The sequence below is a fragment of the Andrographis paniculata genome, unplaced genomic scaffold (assembly GCF_009805555.1).
Source record: "Andrographis paniculata isolate CXL003 unplaced genomic scaffold, ASM980555v1 Contig10END, whole genome shotgun sequence".
NCBI lineage: Eukaryota > Viridiplantae > Streptophyta > Magnoliopsida > Lamiales > Acanthaceae > Andrographis > Andrographis paniculata.
Window position 1 is genome coordinate 472,996 of NW_026137380.1, and position 19,226 is coordinate 492,221.

A 19,226-nucleotide genomic window follows, 5' to 3' on the forward strand; every position below is an offset into this window, starting at 1 on the left:
AGGGACGAAATCTATGTTAGCAGACCCCCTAACTAAAGGTGTAACGCCTAAGGTCTTCCATGAGCATACTGCTCATATGGGTGTGTTACAATTTAAGGAAGCTTCACTGTAGTGGGAGTATGCATTTACATTCTTTTGTCCTTCACTTGATATTTGTTTTATACTCTTTTGATCATTATTTCGGTTATGATGTTTTGGACATTATGATTAAGTAATTTACGATCTCATTCAGTTTGGACCAGTAGAAAATTGACATATTTAGATCACACTTATGTAATTTTCTCTCTGCACGTTCCATGATTGATCTATGTCATTTGATTACACTGATATTTGTGATTACTGTGAGTTTAGCTGTTGATACGGCGAATGCTTCTTTAGTCCTATATTGCTGTGATTGATGGATCAGATTGTTGCAAGCCTTGTTTTATAATGACTGAAAATTGAGCTCATAAGGAACAATATGTTCATTCAGACACATACTAGATCCAGTGGGAGATTGTTGGATTTGGGATCAAATATGTGTATCGAATATGTTGTTAAAGTCATTATTTTATTCAGTCTTATTATTTAAGTGATCTAATTAATATAATTAATTATTGACTGATAGGTTTGATTGTTATGGAATGAAAGTGCAGCTACCCGTATAATATTATTATTTTGGTGACGTGACAAATTAATAATATTAATTAAGGGCATAATTGTAATTGCAATTATGTTTGCCCTATTATAAATAGGCTAGGGTTAGGTCCCCATGATCAGCACGCCGTAAAAGAGATCTAATTCTCCCTGCAGTTTCTGCTCCTCACCCGTCAAGGACAGAAAAGAAGCCGGCTCTCTGATCTTGGAAGACCAAACCTTTAATCACCCAAGATTTGTATATGGCTTCATCAGGTACGCTTCCGCTTTAAAGGATCGGGCATTTAAATTCAACATATTACTCCATCCGTCCCACGTAACATGTCCACGTTACCGTTTCTGTCCGCTCCACGTACCATCTTACTTTCCGTTTTTTAAAAAAATGATTACATATTTTAATTTCATTTAAAATTTTTTAATATTTTTTTTAAATTTTAATTATAGCTAATTAGTTACCTTAATCTTAATTTATAATTATTTATATTATAAGATAATTATTTTCACTAATACATTCGCGGAGGAAGTATTATTTTTATTTAATTAATATAATTTTTCGTATTTTATATAAAAACAAAATTTCAAACTAAAAATAAACCACCACACCCAAACAAACCCAAGAAATCTTTGGCAATTGATGCTATTTTTGTAGTTTGGGCTTGGGCCTTAAGAAATAGAACAAGGGTAAAATTGTAAATTTACAGAGGTACTGCTATTTGTGAATTTTTGGCGCCTCTCTGGATTGCTCCGACACAATCATGCTTTCCGGCAAACGGCCTTCCAAGGCCAACAAGCCCTTCGTTCCGCCGTTCGCCCGGCCACCGCCGGAAAAGCTTCTCAAATCAAACACCGGCGCCGCCGATGTTGTTTTCGACGCTCCAGATGAAGCGGTTTCGTCTACGGCTTCTGAAGAGCTTGGAGATGCGCGGTTGCTTCAAAGTTGGAGTCCAGTGAGCAAAATGGTGTCTGTGTTGGCTGACGCAGGCTGTTTGCTGGTCAACTCCGCCGGAACGCCGTGTCTCCCCTCGAATCTCTACAAGTTCCGGCAACGTCTTGATGGAGTACTCTCCGGCGATTCTTCCCTCCGACTGCTGTTTCTCAAGGGGTTCTCGGAATACATATCGTCCACCAGCAATATGCGCCGGTTAGTTACTGTTTTGCAATTTTATAATGAAGTGCTCAAAAGAGCTAGGAATTTTGTTTGGATCGATACTGATATACATTAAGCGACGGTAGGAGCTGTTTGTAGTTTAATGTGTGTTAAGGATAATAGGAATAAACCGAATTTATCAAAATAATTAGAGTTATATCGTCATATATCTATATACACATACCATGTTGGATGCGGGTTTTATTTTTTGGGTTTGTATTTTTAATAGTAAAAGGTTAATTTGAATAGTCGTCTGACAATAGAGGTTGATGTTGTGATTTGAATGTAAAATATATATGTAGTATAATATAAAGAAAGAAAAGTAATTGTTTGATATAATATTTTAGAGAGAAAATAATAGGAATATTACAACTTATGATAAAACACCCAAAAGAACACAACCTCAACCTCAGGGGAAAGCATCATTAACTAATTTATCAGCAGAGGGGAGGTCCCTGCACGCCCCTCAAGTTTAAGTAGAGGTATGCGAAACTTACATGCATATGCCGCAAATGGAGACGGTGGGATTCGAACTCGAAACCTAAGGCTCTGATACCATGTTAGGATAATCGGAATAAGCTGAATTTCTCAAAATAATTAGATTACATCGTCATACATATACACATTGGGATATGGGGGCTATGTACATAAATATAAATATATATATACATTATATATCTACAATGTGTATGGATGCTAATCATGCTAGCATTTTGTATTGATTTCCTCTGGTGAATATAGGGTTTTGTTACCCTGTCAACGAGATGGATTTAGCTCTGTAAGAAGCAACGAAAGTCTGGTTCGACTACTGTTATTGGTTAAATGCATTCAGCAAGAACTTATAGAAATGTTGCTGGAGAAGCTTCCTGAGTATTTTGACACGGATCCTTCTGTTGGTGGTCATGGTTTCTCATCTACATTGCGATTCGAAGATGATGTAGCAAGATTGATTCTGAACCAATTCCGGTGGCTTGACTTCCTTGTCAATTCCAATAATTTTGTGGAGAAACTGCTACAGGTCATATATATTTGCCCACATACTTTGAAAAAAGAGATGATAGGATCATTGCCTGAGATCATAGGCGATCAGAATAACAAGACCGTTGTTAGTTCCCTTCAAGAGATGCTTCAGGAGGACTCGTCCCTTATTGTTCCTGTACTTGATGCGTTTTCCAACCTCAATTTGGATGATCTGTTGCAAGATCAGGTTGCTATAGTAGTTGACATGGTTACATGTTTGTGCTATTCTTCTTTGCTTTGAGTATATATATATATATATATATATTTAACTGCTCATGTATTCATTCAATCACACAAGCACACACAAACTATCTGAACCTTGCCAAAGCATCATTTTCCTTCATTTTCATAGTTAGTCCATTGCTTTTATGTATACAGGTGATCTTGATAGCTTTATCCTGTATCCGGACAATTGATGTTCAACACATGCCATACCTACTTAGATTCTTGCTGATCTCTGCAAAGCCATCAAATGCCCGGCTGCTAATTTCTAAAATTCGAGATCAACTGAAATTTCTTGGAGGATCTAACACTCGAGCTTCACAGCTCAGTAAACTTAAAGGAAAATCGGTTTTAGATAATACAGAGGCTTCAATACTTGATGCCCTGAGATCTGGTCTGCGTTTCAAAAGTGTTAGTTTAAAGTTGAAGTACTTGTGCAATTTTCTCTCTCTCTATATAAACATATATGCCAAAACACACATTCATCTTATTTTCTTCGATGTCTTGTAGATGCTTTGCCTAGAGTTCCTTAAAGAATTGAAAAGCTTGAAGGAAGCTCGCGATCATAAAGCTATTGACATATGGTTGCTTATACTCATATCTATGAGCAGCGAGCCTTTGCAAAAGAGCGTTCAAATGGTATTCAAGAAAAAAATTATTGAAGGATGTTTTCATGAGCAAATGTTTGATCAGTGCATTCATGGAATTAGGGATTTTTCAAAGGTATTGAAACACTTTGAAGCCAACCTTTTTTTATTGGAAACTTAAACGCTCACTCCTGCTCTCTTTCTCTGTGTCTGTGTATCACTATATTTATATGTGGCCATAAACTAGGATTATCTTGCTGCATTTCTTTCATTATCTTCATCCTTGTTGTGTTGCAAACAACAAAGAGCTCAAGAATTTGGAATACACATGTATACACATCTGTTTGAAGAATTTTGTGATGCTTACTCAAGACAAGAAGTGAGTTCACTGGAGTATTTATTTTCTCTATATGTGTAGATACTCAGTCTTCATGCCTTATGTCATGACTTTGGTTATTTTTTGAAGGTTCTAGGGGCACTAATAACTCATGTGGGATCTGGCATGAGCTGCGAAGTAAGTGCTGCATTGGATGCCATGGTTAATCTTGCCACCAAGAAATCCTCGGAGTTGAGTTCATTCTCCTCTCACATAATAGGTTGGCATACCTCATAGTTTTCCTCCGTTATATTAAACTTCTATAAATTTTAACAAGCTGTTTATATATATATTGCTTTTCCTTTATCTTTTTACAGGCATCTTGGATTACTTAGAGGGTTTTGGGGTTGACAGTCTTCACAAGGTCCTTATCAACATTCTCTAATGCCACTTCTGACTGCAGGACCCAACTTCTCTAACAACTTGCATTTTGTAGGTGTATGATGTTTTCATTCGCGTTGCAGTTTCTGCTCAGTCTAGCTCACAGCCTTATGGATGTTCCATAGCAAATGAACTCCTAATGATATTGAGGAAGCAGGCAAAATTTAAATCTCTGTTTTGATCGTCTAATCTATTCTTACATTTATTGTCATGACTAGTTCTAGTGGTTTTGTGCTAATCATCTATATGCTTTCATTATATTTCAGATCAACAACTCAGATCTTATGTACAAGATGATTGGTGTGATTGGGACGCTTAAGATAGTTTCCTACATTGCAGATACAAATAATGATACTCTTCCTTCACTGTCACAGGTAGCATGCCTCTGATCTCCTTACTGAGCTTGAAGAATTTGTTATTTGGTGTATGATGTGTTTGTCTCATTTATGCTATTGGTTTTCTGGTTTTGGAGTGCAGCAAGTCTACATGAATGAAAAATAAACCATACCCACCTCTTTCATCTCATTGCTCTTGTGCTTCCTATATCTTGCTAGCGATACATTCGTAATTAAAATCACATAACCGATTCAGCTAATGTTACAACAAGAATTGGTCTTAGATTGTTTACCTCCTACAGTATATGTTAACTTAGTTTTCATTATATTGAAGCTAATTTCTTTCTTTCTTCTGCTTCTTTTTTATTTCAATAATAATTTTTTAGTTCTAAAGCATCAAATATATTGTTATCAAGTATATATATATATATATGTATTACGTTATAACCTAAACATTAACCAAACATCTCAATCCAAATAGTAAAATCGAACTTCCAACCGCCATCTAACACGACAACCAAACGGACCTTATGTAACCCTACGAGCCGTTGTGGACATGGGAATCTCCTGAAGATCTTGTAGTTTTTTTGATTAGCTAGTGACCTTCAATAATTAATAAGGTCCAAAACTGAAATAGGCAAGACATACAAGATTCCTTAGATGCGTACGAAATATGTTGAAATGGTAGGCACTAATGACTAACGAGCAATGCAAGAAGAGGGGAGCATTCAGTATCGAAATGGCAGAGAGGCCAAAGAATGTTATTGGCTAGGCAGCCATGGGATGCTAGAACTTTCTAACAGGGAGGTCACCTCTAACAAACTTCTAAATGAAGTGTTGACTCTATGAGGAGCATTTTTCTTTCGAACGAATTGACTAGAGACTCATGGAGGAAGACTTCTAGAGTCCCCTAACCCATCGGTAGGTTTGGCAGGAGAACAAACTTTGGCTTCTAGATCAGTTTATCTGGGAATGTTCTAACAAAATGAAGATCAAAATTAGTTACTCAAAATCTCTCCACAAATCATTTTCTCGATTGAAAAGTTGGCAACAAAGTTTGATATCCCAAATTCAAGTGTTCTCTTTCCAGTGCTCAAAATCTTCGATAAATCCAGACTTAGAGCAGGCAATCAAAAGTAGTTACAGAGACCCAACACGAAAGTTTTCCCTTGAGACTGAAGTTGAGATTTACGCATTGAAGCCCAAATGCCAAATGAAATGCTACATGAAGGATAGAATGCCAAATAAACCAATGGTTGATACTTGATAGTTGATACCATCCTTACCAGTTACCACAAACAACACTTCTCCAAAAAGTGACACTCTTCCAACAAGGTTTTTGATTGTCTTCTTATTTTTTATTGAATGAAAAAGGAGATTTATCTTGAAGATATGCATTTCTTTCTTGTCTTTATGATTTCTTATTGAAAATTTTGAAAGGAAGTTATGTAAAATTGATCGCCCCTACACTTATACGATGAATTCTTTGCAGAGGTCAAATTATGAGGAAGCTATGGAGCTCTTGGAATTATCCTTTAACTCTTGCAGACAACCTTTACCTTTAATGCTGTTTTATGAAGAGCTTGTTTCAGCATTGCAACGAGTGACACTTCATCCAATTATTATGGCCTGGTATGTCACATCACCAATGTTATGTTTCTATATTCTACTTAAACATATATCTTTTATTACGTCCTATACAGTGTTAAGCGAAAATTTCATTTTTATTCCATTTTCTGCAACTCCAATACCATCCTCATATGCAACATAGGTTTACCCTATTAATAAAATCAAAATTATGTAGTTTAGGAAGGCAACAGTAGTTGTGCAGTTTGTAAGCAAAAGTTTCCACTTCTTTATCTCATTGGAGCAAATAATTTCACACACTCATATACTCGCTCTATTTAGACATATAGATGCCATGTTAGATATTATTATTACTATGTTCACTAAACTTCTTTCAATATAATCAAGACACTGTTTATCATTTTGCCATCTTTATTTTTTTTCCCCGCAATTGTCATGTTTTGCCATAAAAATAAGGGTATTAACAGGTAATCTTTCAATCTGATTAATATTATACCCAACTTGAGGATTAGCTTTTAATATTTTTAGTTGCACGTCCTTTTTCATTTAACTTAATTATTAGATGTTTGTTTTCTGCATTTGGTGTATATGATTCCATTTTCTCTTACATATTCTTTTTGTGTTTTGCGTAAGTATTAGAGTTCAATTGTCTAAAAGCTTGAGCATGGACGTTAAGTTCTGTTATGCTATCATATGGCATTGTTCCATAGATCTTGTTAGTCATATTTTCAATGGATTTTTGCCTTATAGGGTTGGCAAACAATTGGGAGAATTTGAGCCTGTATACTTATCTGACCTTGATAATGGAAATTTAGTTGGCCAAGATTTGTCATTTGGCCTGGAAGGTAGAAAATACATGAAGTATGGGCTTTGCATATTATATACTTCATTAGCTAAATGTATCTGATGCATCATATTCTTGATGCAGGAGAGTTGTGGATGAACCTTGATGGAGACATATCTCCTATATGTTTAAACATTTTACCACTTGTTCTCCCTTCATCTGGGTAAGTCTAGTTTTTCTTTCACTTTTATTTCCTATTTTCCTCCTTCCATTGCACCTTGCGACTTCCTTTTCATTTTACCTCTACATTGGGTTAAATCTAAACTCATCGAGAGATCGATTCCCATTAATCCTCGACCGGTACCCACACAATAGAGGAGCCAACTCCACAAATTGCATTCCTCATTCAATATAGTTTTTATTTTCTTTTTCATGGTGGAAGCTAATACCAATGTTCCTCATGCCGTAGGTAGCAACTTATCTACTTGCTATCTCTTCCATTTTGATATTCATATTCTTTGGTTTTAGGGGAATTCAACTGATCCAAGGAGCTATCCACTGACTTGAAAATGGGAATCAACTTTGGAAAATCGAGTTTCTCCTGGTCTAAGTTGCCAATATAATTAGAGATATTTTATATGCCAAACACTATCCTAAATCATGGAATTGGTGAGTTTTTGTGTTTGGTTTATTAGCAAGGTAAAAAATGGATATATGCAAATAATTACCACCTAATCTAATATATAACAACAATAATACCCACCTAATATGGTATATAAAAACATTGAATAGTTATGGAATATATATTTATATATATATATATATATCTCTCCAACATCCCCTAAACTCAAGGTGGTGATGTAGAAGCCAACTTGAGTTTACCAAGAAAGACCGGAAACAAGCAGGAGCTCTGACGCCCTACTTGAATAGGACAATTCTGAATAATATGACCTTGGCCATGACAGTAACAATCTCCATGATAAATATTTAGAGGCAACTAGATGATCGAATAGGACAATTCTGAATAATATGACCTTGACCATGACAGTAACAACATTCCATCTCCATGATAAATATTTAGAGGCAACTCGATGAGAGTTGAATACCTGGATGGATGATTGAAGGCCAAACAAAAAACTTTACCAAATTTGAAAATAAAATGCTCCCAGAGGCTGTCACTAAAATAGTTCTGATGACATCGATGGAGGTTAGAGTGGTGGCGCACAGCATGCCATTGGTAATGGTACTAGGTGGCGTTGTAGGGGATCTCCATCTTACAAGAATGTACCCATAGAGAATTTAACTCTGATATCATTTTACATTTTTGGGAGAACTATATATCAATTATATATCTCAACAAGAGCCCAATCTAGCCAAATCAGTTGGGTTTGTGCTTTCGAAGTCCTCTCCCATTAACATTAAATTTAGGTTTGAATTATTGAATGGCGTCTATACATGATCACATGAGCTCCAACATTTATTTGATCTTGAAATTATTTACACATGCATTTAGTTTAGAATTTTCTTTAATACCCTTGCATTTATGCATAGCTTCTAGATTTCTCATCATACATTCAAAAACAATGTTTTATTCCACGTTTTAGCACAAGATATGAACTGAAGGTCATGGTAATGTGATTCATATAGATTTCATCAGATTTCAAGCCTTTGTACCCTATCAAATACATTTTTTTTGCAGATCAACTTCGTCACTGCAAGTTCTTCCGTCAAAGTTTCTTTTACTCTCTGTTGTAAGTGCACCTTCTGGTATAAAAATAAATTTTATTTTGATGGACAATTATTACTGTTTCAAGCTAATGTTTGTCAGGTTGAGAGAGCAGCCAACCAAGGATCTCTTGAAGGCATTGATGCCCTTCTTGGTTGCCCCTTTCACCTTCCTTCTTCCAAGGTTGGTTATTAGCTAATGCTGGCAGTTTTCTTAGAAAATATTGCTTTCCTTCAAACCAGCTTAAGTCATATTGTTCTCTTCTAACGAAACCAGCTTAAATGGTCTTGCTTTTTATGATTTAAGTTCTATAATGTTCTTAATTATGCCAACTTCTGTACGCATTATCTTGAAGTTAAGTATGTGGGTTTTAAGAACCTACCTCTGAATTCAAAAGTTTGTGTTACTATCTAATAGGAAAATCAAACATGGGCTTCATGTTAATTTATTTCTTTTTGCTACCTTTTGCCTTGCATTTGGTGTAGAAAACATGGTCCAGCCTTTGCCTGCAATATTATCCTGACTTTTGATCTATCTTGTCATGCCAGCTATTCTCTGAACCATTGTGGCAGTCATTGACAGCAAAGCAAAAACAGATTCTCATCCTTTCTCTTTATTATGCTGCCAATTGGATCAGGGAGCTGGTATCTTACGTCTGATACAAATAATACCTGTTTTTCTTGGACTTCGTTTCCTTACTAATTCCATGGCTTGCAGTTAAATGCCTTCGCCACTCAAGTATTTGAGGAATGTGATGCCATCAGTCAATCGACAAGGAAAGAAGTAATTCTGAAACTAATAAAGAGACTGAGAAACCTTGTGTATGTTATTCCAAAACTTTATCCCTAAAACTCTATTATGAGTAATAACCAAAAACTCCCTATACAATCACCATAAGGATATTTATTTAGATTGTTTGAAAATTTTCTTATTTGATCTATTCTTGTAATTGTTTATTTGATTATCTTGCATTTTTTTCTGGAAAGTAGATATATTTCGATTGATAGATAGAAACAATAGATAGATGGATCTTAGAAAAAACAGTTGGAAAGAGTGACAAATTAAAGCCAGATAGATAAGTTTCTGAAAAAAATCAGCCACCTCATTTGACTATCTCGCTATATCTACAATTACTTCTTGGAAGTTGAAGCTTATTTTGATATCTATTATAATGTCATTTTCTGGACATATATGTACCGCAACTAGTTATTACCTTTTGAAAGTATGCAATTAAAACTTGAAACATGTATACGGCCTTAACTAAGATTTGATAATGTAGATTTCTTGAGAGTTTATTAGACAATTGTCTGAAACTGCACCAAGTGCTTCTCCCGGAGCTCTATCCTCATTTGGAGCCTTCAACAGTAATTGATCTTGATCATATGGGGAACTTGGAAAAGATGAATCAGCATCTTAAAGGGGGTGGAAGTGTCTTCCCAAGAAAGAAGAAAACTAACAAGAAGTCCTTAACACCATCATCCAATGAAGATATTGGTGAAAAACTCAGGCAGCCAACGCTGGTTGACATTTGGAGGAAAGCAGGTGCTATTTCCAGCCAAGATGCTCACAAAGAAGATTTGTGTGTAATGTCCTCAAATACAACACACTCTGAATCAGCAGGAAATCATGTTGATAACTCTTGCCTGGTGCATGATGTTGAAATATCTGCTCTTACAAAGTGTTTGGAAGCACAAAAGTACAAATTCAGGCCTCTTTCACTTGATTGCTTATCCCTACTCGCAGTTCCAGAGGTACGCACTATTATACTATTAATCTGTAAGCATCACTGATGTATTGTATTCAGATAGCATCATACAAAAGTTTCATAGTGTAGTAAGGGCCATATGGTTTTTAGTTTTCTTCGATTAGAAATTTCTTAGTTGGTAAGTAAACAGATTTCATTATTTCAACAATGGGATCTACCGAAAATTGGTTGTAAATGGTTTTTCTATACTTAACTTCGAGCTAGTGTAATGACAATCATTAATAGGATTCTGCTGCATGTAATCTGTGAAGTTTACATTAGGAGGTCTGGTTGTCTAGAGTTTTGGTGTTTAAGGGACACAATTGGGAGAAACTTTCGATCCTTATTGACTCAAGAAGTCCTAACAAGTTATTCAATTGAAGTAGTTTTGGAGAGTTGTCATTACAGGGTGCAGAAAATATTGTGAGGAGAAAAATTATTTGGTGAGGCATGACTGAGTTGTTGACCATTTGGAGAGCTATGATTGCTATGAAATGTGTTAAAGATCTCATGTATGTTTTTGTTTTAATTTGCTCTATTGTTGATTTGATTCAGTCAATTGATCATCCTAACCAATTGAAACTAACAAGTGCCATAACCATATTCTCAAAAGTGAAGTTTAGTGAAGTTATCAAAAAAAAGTGAAGTTTGTTGTCCTAACTCAGGGACTTCTTAAGTTCGAGTTTCCATTGTTGTAGTTTGTTTAGTCCTAAATTACATCATTAGGGCCCTACTTTTTTGTGAAGAGAATCAACGTTTCCCTGTTGTGGTTTTATTTGAAATGTTCTTGGGAACTGGTAACTTGGCAAAGATAGTAAGCCGAGACAACTATTTTTTGGATTGTTTACCTATTCTTAATATTGAGTTTAAATGAGAAAATATGTTTGGAGAATGTATTCAAATGTATTTTTGTTCTTGGTGTGAACCAATTGTTATTAGGATCACTTCTCATGATTCTTTTGTTCTGTCTTGTATTCAGAAGAATCAATGTTCTTGCTGTTCTGATCCATCTGCTGAGGTAACTTACTACCTTTTGTTCTCGTTCTCTACTTAGAAGTACATATCCATGCATAAATGCTTAGATTGACAACAGTCACATACTACTTTACTAGGAAACAATTTGTGTAGAGTAAATGTTACATTTAACTGGAAAATTTAAGCATGTAAGGATACCTATATTATCCTACTCACACCTCTTATGTAGTTTTTATTGTGAGCACTTGTTTTTTCTAGTTATTTACTGCATGTTTGTGGGGGAAATGACTTTGACCCTCCATGTTTTGAATTATAGTGAAAGTGGTAATCAGTCTGAGCCAACCGCGAATTTTTTGTACATGTATATTTGCTGCATCCATTGAATTCGCATTACAAGTTCTTGAAAGCTACCTCTATATTAATTTGCTATTTCTTATCAATAGTCTAATAACTAATTTTCTTTATGCAAATAGGCTAGGGTTCCTTCGTATCGATGCTTACTTTATTATCAATAAAAATTACTTTACTCTTATTTTGAAAAAAGGCTAACCAAAAGGTATGCTGAGGTGCTTGAATTTCTAAGATTAATTGTGAAATGACATCACACGGATTTTCGTTGAAGATTCTAAGAGATTATCTATCTAATCTAAAACTTAAGTGTTTGTAAATGGTTGAAACTATAACTTGTGCCTTGGATATTTTTATTTTTATTTTTGAACTTTCCCCCCTCTATACTGATCTTCATTTTACTATTTTTCCCCTAGTTACCTCTTCATCTATATATCCTTCGTGACCTTCACAAAAAGCTGGACAACATCAGTCCCACAAGAAAACAAAATTTTGGAAGGCGGTTGAATGTTCCTGCTGGATGCAAGCAGATGAAAGTAAACAGGTTTTTAAGCAAGATGAGGCCTTTGTTACCGTATCTTAGGCAAAGCTTTGAACGGGCTGCATTAACACTCAGAGAAGGTTAGTGACTACACTTTTTGTTGCCTAAGACTCAAAGTTGGTGAGTTTCAGTTATTTCCTCTTAAAAAACTTAACTGCAGGTGCTGAACCTTGTCAAGAGCACTGGATAACTCATTCTCGTTTGGCTGCAAACCCTGAGATAATCAACATGAATATTGTTGCATCGCCAACTTTGACTTGTATTTCTGTTTTCAAGGAATCAATTCTCTGCTTTGGCAAGGTTCTATTATAAATTTTCCCTCAGTTTTTGCTACTAAACTACATTTAGAAGCTACTTTTCACATTTTGTTAAAGATCAATTTGTTCTATGTTAAAAAACTGACAATTACGGTCTCCCCTTTTTTTTTTTTTTTTTGTATTTGCAGATGCTAACTATGCCTGATCTTTTGAAGGAAAAGTCCATCTTATTGGATGTTCTCCAGGCTTTCCAACCAATAGAAATGGTTGAGAACTTTTTTGAAGGAATGCAACTAATTCCTTCACCAGGAAATATAGACTATTTGTATGCTGGTGCTTATATGTTTCTAGGAGGAGTCTTTGATGTTGGTATGCGTCCAATTTCTTGTTTGTTATTGAAAACTCAACCAAAAGATATAAAAACCTAAAGAATGAGATTGAGTTTATATGCTTGACTGTTCCTTTTGGCAGTTATAAAGTTCTCATTCATGCTGGCATCAGAAGTCTTGCTAGCTTTGGAGTTCTTGATTACATCTATTTCCACTCTCCTCAGCATGACATCATATGAAAATGGAGTGGATACTTCCACTGGGTTTTGCAAGGAAATTGTTCCCTTTCTTTGCAACAAACTGGGAAACTGTGCTAGGAAACTTTTGATGACCAAATGCAATAGAGATGATTGTGGAAGTAGTCTGAAAGCCAACGTGAGTTTCATTCTTGTGTCTCAAAAATAGTGGATTCTACTGAAATTTGAGATATTTATGTTAAATGATTGATAGAACAGCACCTATATTACTGGCCACTGCAGGGTGAAATGATCCAGAAGATACTCCGCATTTACTTGGGAAATTTCAAGGCATCCCCTGACTTGCTAAATGAGCTTGCTTGCTCTATTTTATCTCAGGTGTGCAGCTTCTGTAGAAAGTACCAAAGTATTATGTGAATGCTCCTCCTTAAATGCTTATTAAAAAATCTCTCTTTTTTGTTACGGTACATTGATGCCTTTTCTGCTGCACAATTTCTTAAAATCATGTTGCATCAATATGCATTTACAATTAATGTCAACAAAATGTTGAGGATGGGAGTTTAATTGTGCATATAATGATGTGAATGGACAACATTGAAGGGGAAAGTTCGTAGCCCTCAAGAACATAAGACTATTCTCTTTGATGACTGTAAATGTAATTCTAGGAGATTCCAAGACAACTTCCCCAGTAGGAAATGAGGTCTCATAATATGCAAACAGTGCTATTTAAATGTGCTAAATTGACCTTATGGAATACTATAGCTGGTGGAGAGACTTGCATAAGTTTCCACGTATGTGATTTCTCAGACTGTTTAGCAGTTGAAAATATTTAACCTAGAAGCTTGATTTTTATTTATTTATTTATTTAATTTCATATAATATCATTTTCTAAGCACTGGTTAGAATTTCTACAATTCATCTGTACTTTTTTTACATTGTAGATATATAGATGTAAAACTATGTTTTGATATAATCAGCTTCACAAGTTTTTACCAGTTCATTTTGTATCTGACATTGTTTTATCTGGTGAATCCCTTTCCTATGCTTTAGGTATCTTCATCCGAAATATCATCAGACAATGATAATCAGACATTTCCTATCCTCAGCTCCGCGACAATGACTGTCTGGTATCGAGTTTTGGTAAGTTAGCAGCTTGTTCATTTTTTGATGCGAGACTTATGTGATGCAATGGATATTGTGATAGTACATTATTTTCTGTTTATTTGTTTAAGAGAAAAATATGATAATGAACTGCAGACATCTAAATTATCTTTTTATATGCTAAAATATACAACAAGTTATAGTCAAATGTTTGAAATATCTTCCCTAGAATGTAATGTTCTTGTTTGATATTTTGTACGGTAGCTTAAATAACGAACTTCAACATTTTCCATGCAGCATGAAGAAAACATTTCAACACTCAATAATTTGGTAAGTTGCTGGTAATGCTGTGTTCTGCATTGAATAGTTATTTCTTCTAGAATTCAGAAAATACTCATAATTGCGTATGTTTCTGGTCAGGTTAGGGAAATTGCTCTTGTAGAGAAGCCAAGAGGCGGTGCTAAAGTGGAAAATGTGCAGAAGCTCCTCAACAAATTACTGCAGTCAGTGAGTGTGGTCGTTACCCTGGTTAACATGTGTCGGAACAATGACAAGGTGATATTTTAATCACTTCGAATACTAATTTAAGCCTAAGGTAAATACATGTTGACATGTTAGATTGGTAATTAGGTGAGTGTTCATGCAATGGCTGTCAAGTATGGTGGAAAGTACATTGACTGCTTCCTTAAAGGTAAAAATTAACTTTGTGCATGAACTGGATGACTGAAAATTAACGGGGACCTGCAGGCCCATAATGATTCTCTGCAACGAATATTTTGAAAGATGACCTCAAAAACAATCTTGACTTGTAGACTGCATAATTATTCATTCTCTCCACTTAATATGATTACTTGTAAAGCCTTTGTTAACCTACACCACTTATTTCTTATTCTGTGAACTTGCATGATGTGGACATGGTATATATTCAGATTGAAAATGTGAGTTTATAGATCACAGGTGAGGTTAAATACTTGGACAACAGGTACCATTATGCATATACATGGATGAATACGAGCACAGAACTGATTCATCTTCGAGACTAAAATGGTTGTTCAGCTTGGATGTTGATTTCCACCTGCCTGAAACTGTCAAATTTCAGATCAAGTTTGAGATGTTACTATATATATATTAGTTAATTTATTTTAACATTCTTCGTAAATGAATAATCTGACAAACAGTATTAGCCATCAGAAAAATTGATGCTTGATCATTCCATTAACACAAGTTCTTTCTCCACAGTCTTTGATTTCTTACAGGCTGAGTTTCCTATGCACAAAGACCTGATACTTCACCTGGTGAGAATCTCTGAATAGTTCCACATAACAGTGACGGAAATTTTGTTCTAATGCGCCTTTTGTGGGATCGCTCAGATTAAGGAGCTGCAAAAAGCGACAAGAACCATACAGACACTCTGTTCTGAAGCAAAGGTGATCTCCTTGAGTCAAGAATCATATTAAAAACTGGATATGCTTTTCAGCTTGATGGTAACATGGACCTCAGATAATAAAATCATTGTTTCATTTTAGGGCTCAAAGAAAACTGTTATAACTGGAAAAATTCCCTCCACAAAACGATCTCTGGAACGATTTCTGTTTCATGTCAAGGCTCTGCTCTGCACAGCACCAAGTGGATTCTCATTCTGGATGGGTAATTAAGCCTTTTATGAGCCAAGGATCTTACACTCCAATTTCCTCTTACTAAAAGAAAGCTTCTAGCCTGTTCCGACAAAAAAAATGCTTCTAGCCTGTAATTGGAACTTGGATCATTTAATTTTACCTCTTGCTATCAAATTTGCTCATGGTCTTTGGCATTTCGGGCAGGCAATTTAAAGCACAAGGACTTAACGGGACAGGTGGTCAGCTCTCAGGCGTATGTGGACGATCTAAACGATGAAAACATAGAAACCACTCCTCAGGATCAACAACCGAATGCATCTAGCTCGGAACACTGAGCAGGTGTGGAAGAATTAAAGCCCTTTCCTAATCCTACTTTGAAGCAGCTAATATTATATGCTGCAGGCATAGTTCGACCATATCTGTTTGCTTGCAGTATCCTCCCCGACCCACTTTGATTCTACAAATGCCTAGGAAAGAAACAGTAAGATGTTGAGAAATGTCAAGCTTATTATTAGCATTGATAGTAATGGCTATTAACAGCTGCGAGTGTTTGTTAATCATTGGTATGGCCATTTTTATGTGTCTATTGTGCGCCAATGACAAATCTTGGTTGGAATTGATTTAAAAGATTTTTTCTTGACCACACATTGTTCTCATTTGTTCTTTGGTGAGAAAATGACAATTTTACCTAGAAAAAATGTTTATTTGATTGTGTCAAAAGATGCTGCTACATAGCAGCTGCACCATTTATTCAATCCAATCTCTGCTCTATACATAGTATACAAACTTCACTAGAAAAAAAAATACTGTGTGTGCGTGTATTCTTTTTTGTGGTGCAGCAATGGCAGCAGCAGAGACAGCATCGGCTGTGGCTGTCGATCAGATTACAACAACAGCAGCAGCAGCAGCAGCAGTGGATAAACAATCAAATGGAGATGATGCTCAGAAGAAGAACAGAATCCAAGTGTCCAACACCAAGAAGCCCCTCTTCTTCTATGTCAATCTTGCCAAGGTTACACTTTCATGCCATTATCCTCTCTCTCTCTCTCTCTCTATATATATATATGTATATATATGTATATTTATATATGTGGCAGTGGATCCGGTGCTTATACAGTTTTTATCAGCAACACATTGATAAAATATTGAATTTAATCAGCATCAGATTCGCCCTTCTATATATATATGCCCATTATTGTATGTCTAACGCTCGGCCTTTTGGTTGATTGTATGTATATATATATGTGTGTGTGTGCAGAGATACTTGCAACAGCACAAAGAGATTCAGCTTTCAGCCTTGGGCATGGGTACTCATACATAAACACATACACATCTATATATATATATATATTTGTGTGTTTATGTGTAGCATCTTAACCATTGTCTTTCTAGTTTGGTCCCTTACACTAATTAAGACAAACATTCATTTTTTGCAGCCATCACAACAGTGGTCACGATAGCTGAGATCTTGAAGAACAATGGATTTGTCAGCGAGAAGAGTAAGATTTAAGAACATTACACAGACACACACACACACATATATATATAATTATCCTTCGGAAAATGCACTTCAATCTAATTTACTCGATAGATTATTAATGTTCTCGCCATTAAAATTCAAACAGGCATCTTGACCTCAACGGTTGGCATGAAGGACGAGACCAAGGGTCGCATTATTCAAAAAGCCCGGGTGAGTACACTATTCCAATAAATGGTCCTAGCTTGCATGGACATCTGCAGAATGTATTTGATTCTTGTTTTCTTTGATCAGATCGAGATTGTGCTGGAGAAGTCGGAAAACTTCAACTCGCTAATGAACAACAAAGGCGAAAAGAAGCAGCAGCAGCTGTGATCGATCGATTATCTCTTCTTCCAATGATCATCCAATGTTGTCCATTGCAATTCTTATTCTTCTGATGTTAAAGTCTGAAATTAAAAAACAAAGGAACAAAAAAGATGAGAAAAAAGTTCGATTCTGAAATCGATTTTCATATAATGTGACTGGTGAAATTTTCATATCTTGTCGCCTGTGGGATTCTTTCTTGGAGAAATTCAAGGCGATCAAACGTAATGAGACCTGAATTCATATACATGTTCAGAGCAAATTCCTCGATTTAATTAAAGTTTGGATTTGTAAAAAAGGAAATCTACTAAAACTATCAAATAAAAACATATTTTTATTTAATTATTACAAGACTAATTTTTTTTGTTTTTCCAAAATCAAATTCAAACCTTATAAAATTCAATATTTTATGTGCTTTATTTCACCATTTTATATAAGTATATTCAAAAGTTATTATTCCTTTCCATAAAATATTTACATGAACACAAATTTAATTATATAATTTTTAACTTTTTATAGGAACATTAGTTTATTATTATCAAATTATTATATCTTGCAATGATTTAAAATATTCAATTAAAATATAAAGTACTAATACCTGATAAATATTTTATCACTATAAATTGGTACAATATTTAGTTGAATTTATAATTGTAAATGTTTAATTAAGTCAAATGTAATAATCTGTAAACTATATCAATAAATAAAATCATAAGTACAGAGTGACGGACAAAATGTAAAAATATTGGATTTAAACTTCTAATATTAAGAAAACAAGTTCACCCCTCAGGTGTCGGGTTTTGAAAATTTTACAAATAAATATTACATGTTGTTGGATAATTCTGAAATCAGCCATACTAATTTGAGTGATTGTACATTAAGGATGACAATGGTGGTATTGAGTTTGGTTTTGAACCATCCTCTACTTAAATTATTTTTAATTATTCAAATAATGGATTATATATAAAGTTAACATTATGTTACTCACTCTAAATGGAAAAAAGATATATACCTATATACAATTTAAATCTAAATCTAAACAATTTATTTCAGTTCCAAATCAATATTCATATGTTAGATTGATCATATTAAATCTAAGTATTGTAAAATTTTAAGCAAGGTTATATGTTAAATCATGTTTTATGATCCATTGGCATATTTATTACCAATGAATTTTGAGTAACTGCTAGTGTTTTTTTTTTTTTTTTTTTTTTTTTTAGGAATAATGTAAATTTTGTTGTTAATTATTAAAAATTAAAAATTTATTTTTGGCTACTATGATATTGTTTGAGTAAAGTAATCTTTATTATTGGTTTTTTAAATATTATGCAGGAAGTTTTACTATATTTTTATTAAAAAAAAAAAGTAATATTTTGTTTAGAATAATCTCATATATATATAAATCCAATAAATTGTTACAACTACAACGGGGATTTAGTCGAACTTAGGGCGCATTTCTTTGTATTTTTAATAC

The 19,226-nt window shown here is 34.6% G+C and overlaps 2 protein-coding genes across 4 annotated transcripts; both read left to right on the plus strand.

Annotated features, from left to right (window-relative positions):
* Positions 1-1,334: 1,334 nt before the first annotated feature.
* LOC127245545 (uncharacterized) lies at positions 1,335-16,855 on the plus strand. Of its 3 annotated transcripts, none has more exons than XM_051266525.1 (32): positions 1,336-1,777; positions 2,525-2,990; positions 3,182-3,436; positions 3,536-3,748; positions 3,860-3,991; positions 4,079-4,208; positions 4,306-4,352; positions 4,425-4,526; positions 4,636-4,743; positions 6,197-6,336; positions 7,042-7,136; positions 7,220-7,298; positions 8,775-8,826; positions 8,904-8,984; positions 9,350-9,445; positions 9,519-9,622; positions 10,081-10,552; positions 11,525-11,563; positions 12,285-12,489; positions 12,570-12,709; positions 12,855-13,035; positions 13,138-13,370; positions 13,475-13,570; positions 14,243-14,332; positions 14,591-14,623; positions 14,714-14,848; positions 14,924-14,984; positions 15,533-15,588; positions 15,664-15,720; positions 15,820-15,940; positions 16,114-16,248; positions 16,749-16,855. In XM_051266525.1, the coding sequence occupies exons 1-31, from the start codon at positions 1,392-1,394 to the stop codon at positions 16,242-16,244; spliced, it is 4,536 nt and encodes a 1,511-aa protein (XP_051122482.1). In that variant the 5' UTR covers positions 1,336-1,391; the 3' UTR covers positions 16,245-16,248; positions 16,749-16,855. The 3 variants fall into 3 exon arrangements, with proteins under 3 accessions (XP_051122489.1, XP_051122482.1, XP_051122474.1); XM_051266517.1 differs by lacking the exon at positions 16,749-16,855 and adding an exon at positions 16,312-16,390; XM_051266532.1 differs by lacking the exons at positions 15,533-15,588; positions 15,664-15,720; positions 15,820-15,940; positions 16,114-16,248; positions 16,749-16,855 and adding an exon at positions 15,276-15,384 and having other exon boundaries at positions 1,335-1,777.
* LOC127245564 (uncharacterized protein At2g34160-like) lies at positions 16,751-18,004 on the plus strand. The gene is made up of 5 exons (XM_051266545.1): positions 16,751-16,921; positions 17,168-17,216; positions 17,346-17,408; positions 17,535-17,599; positions 17,681-18,004. Exons 1-5 carry the CDS (start codon positions 16,751-16,753, stop codon positions 17,759-17,761), a joined length of 429 nt encoding a protein of 142 aa, XP_051122502.1. The 3' UTR covers positions 17,762-18,004.
* The last annotated feature ends 1,222 nt before the right edge of the window (positions 18,005-19,226 follow it).

Coding starts and splice junctions, on each gene's coding strand:
- LOC127245545 (XM_051266525.1), top strand. CDS start 1,392: ATGCTTTCCGGCAAACGGCCTTCCAAGGCCAACAAGCCCTTCGTTCCG. Junction 2,991..3,181: donor ATGATCTGTTGCAAGATCAG/GTTGCTATAGTA, acceptor TTATGTATACAG/GTGATCTTGATAGCTTTATC. Junction 4,527..4,635: donor TAATGATATTGAGGAAGCAG/GCAAAATTTAAA, acceptor ATTATATTTCAG/ATCAACAACTCAGATCTTAT.
- LOC127245564 (XM_051266545.1), top strand. CDS start 16,751: ATGGCAGCAGCAGAGACAGCATCGGCTGTGGCTGTCGATCAGATTACA. Junction 17,409..17,534: donor TGGATTTGTCAGCGAGAAGA/GTAAGATTTAAG, acceptor AAATTCAAACAG/GCATCTTGACCTCAACGGTT. Junction 17,600..17,680: donor GCATTATTCAAAAAGCCCGG/GTGAGTACACTA, acceptor TTCTTTGATCAG/ATCGAGATTGTGCTGGAGAA.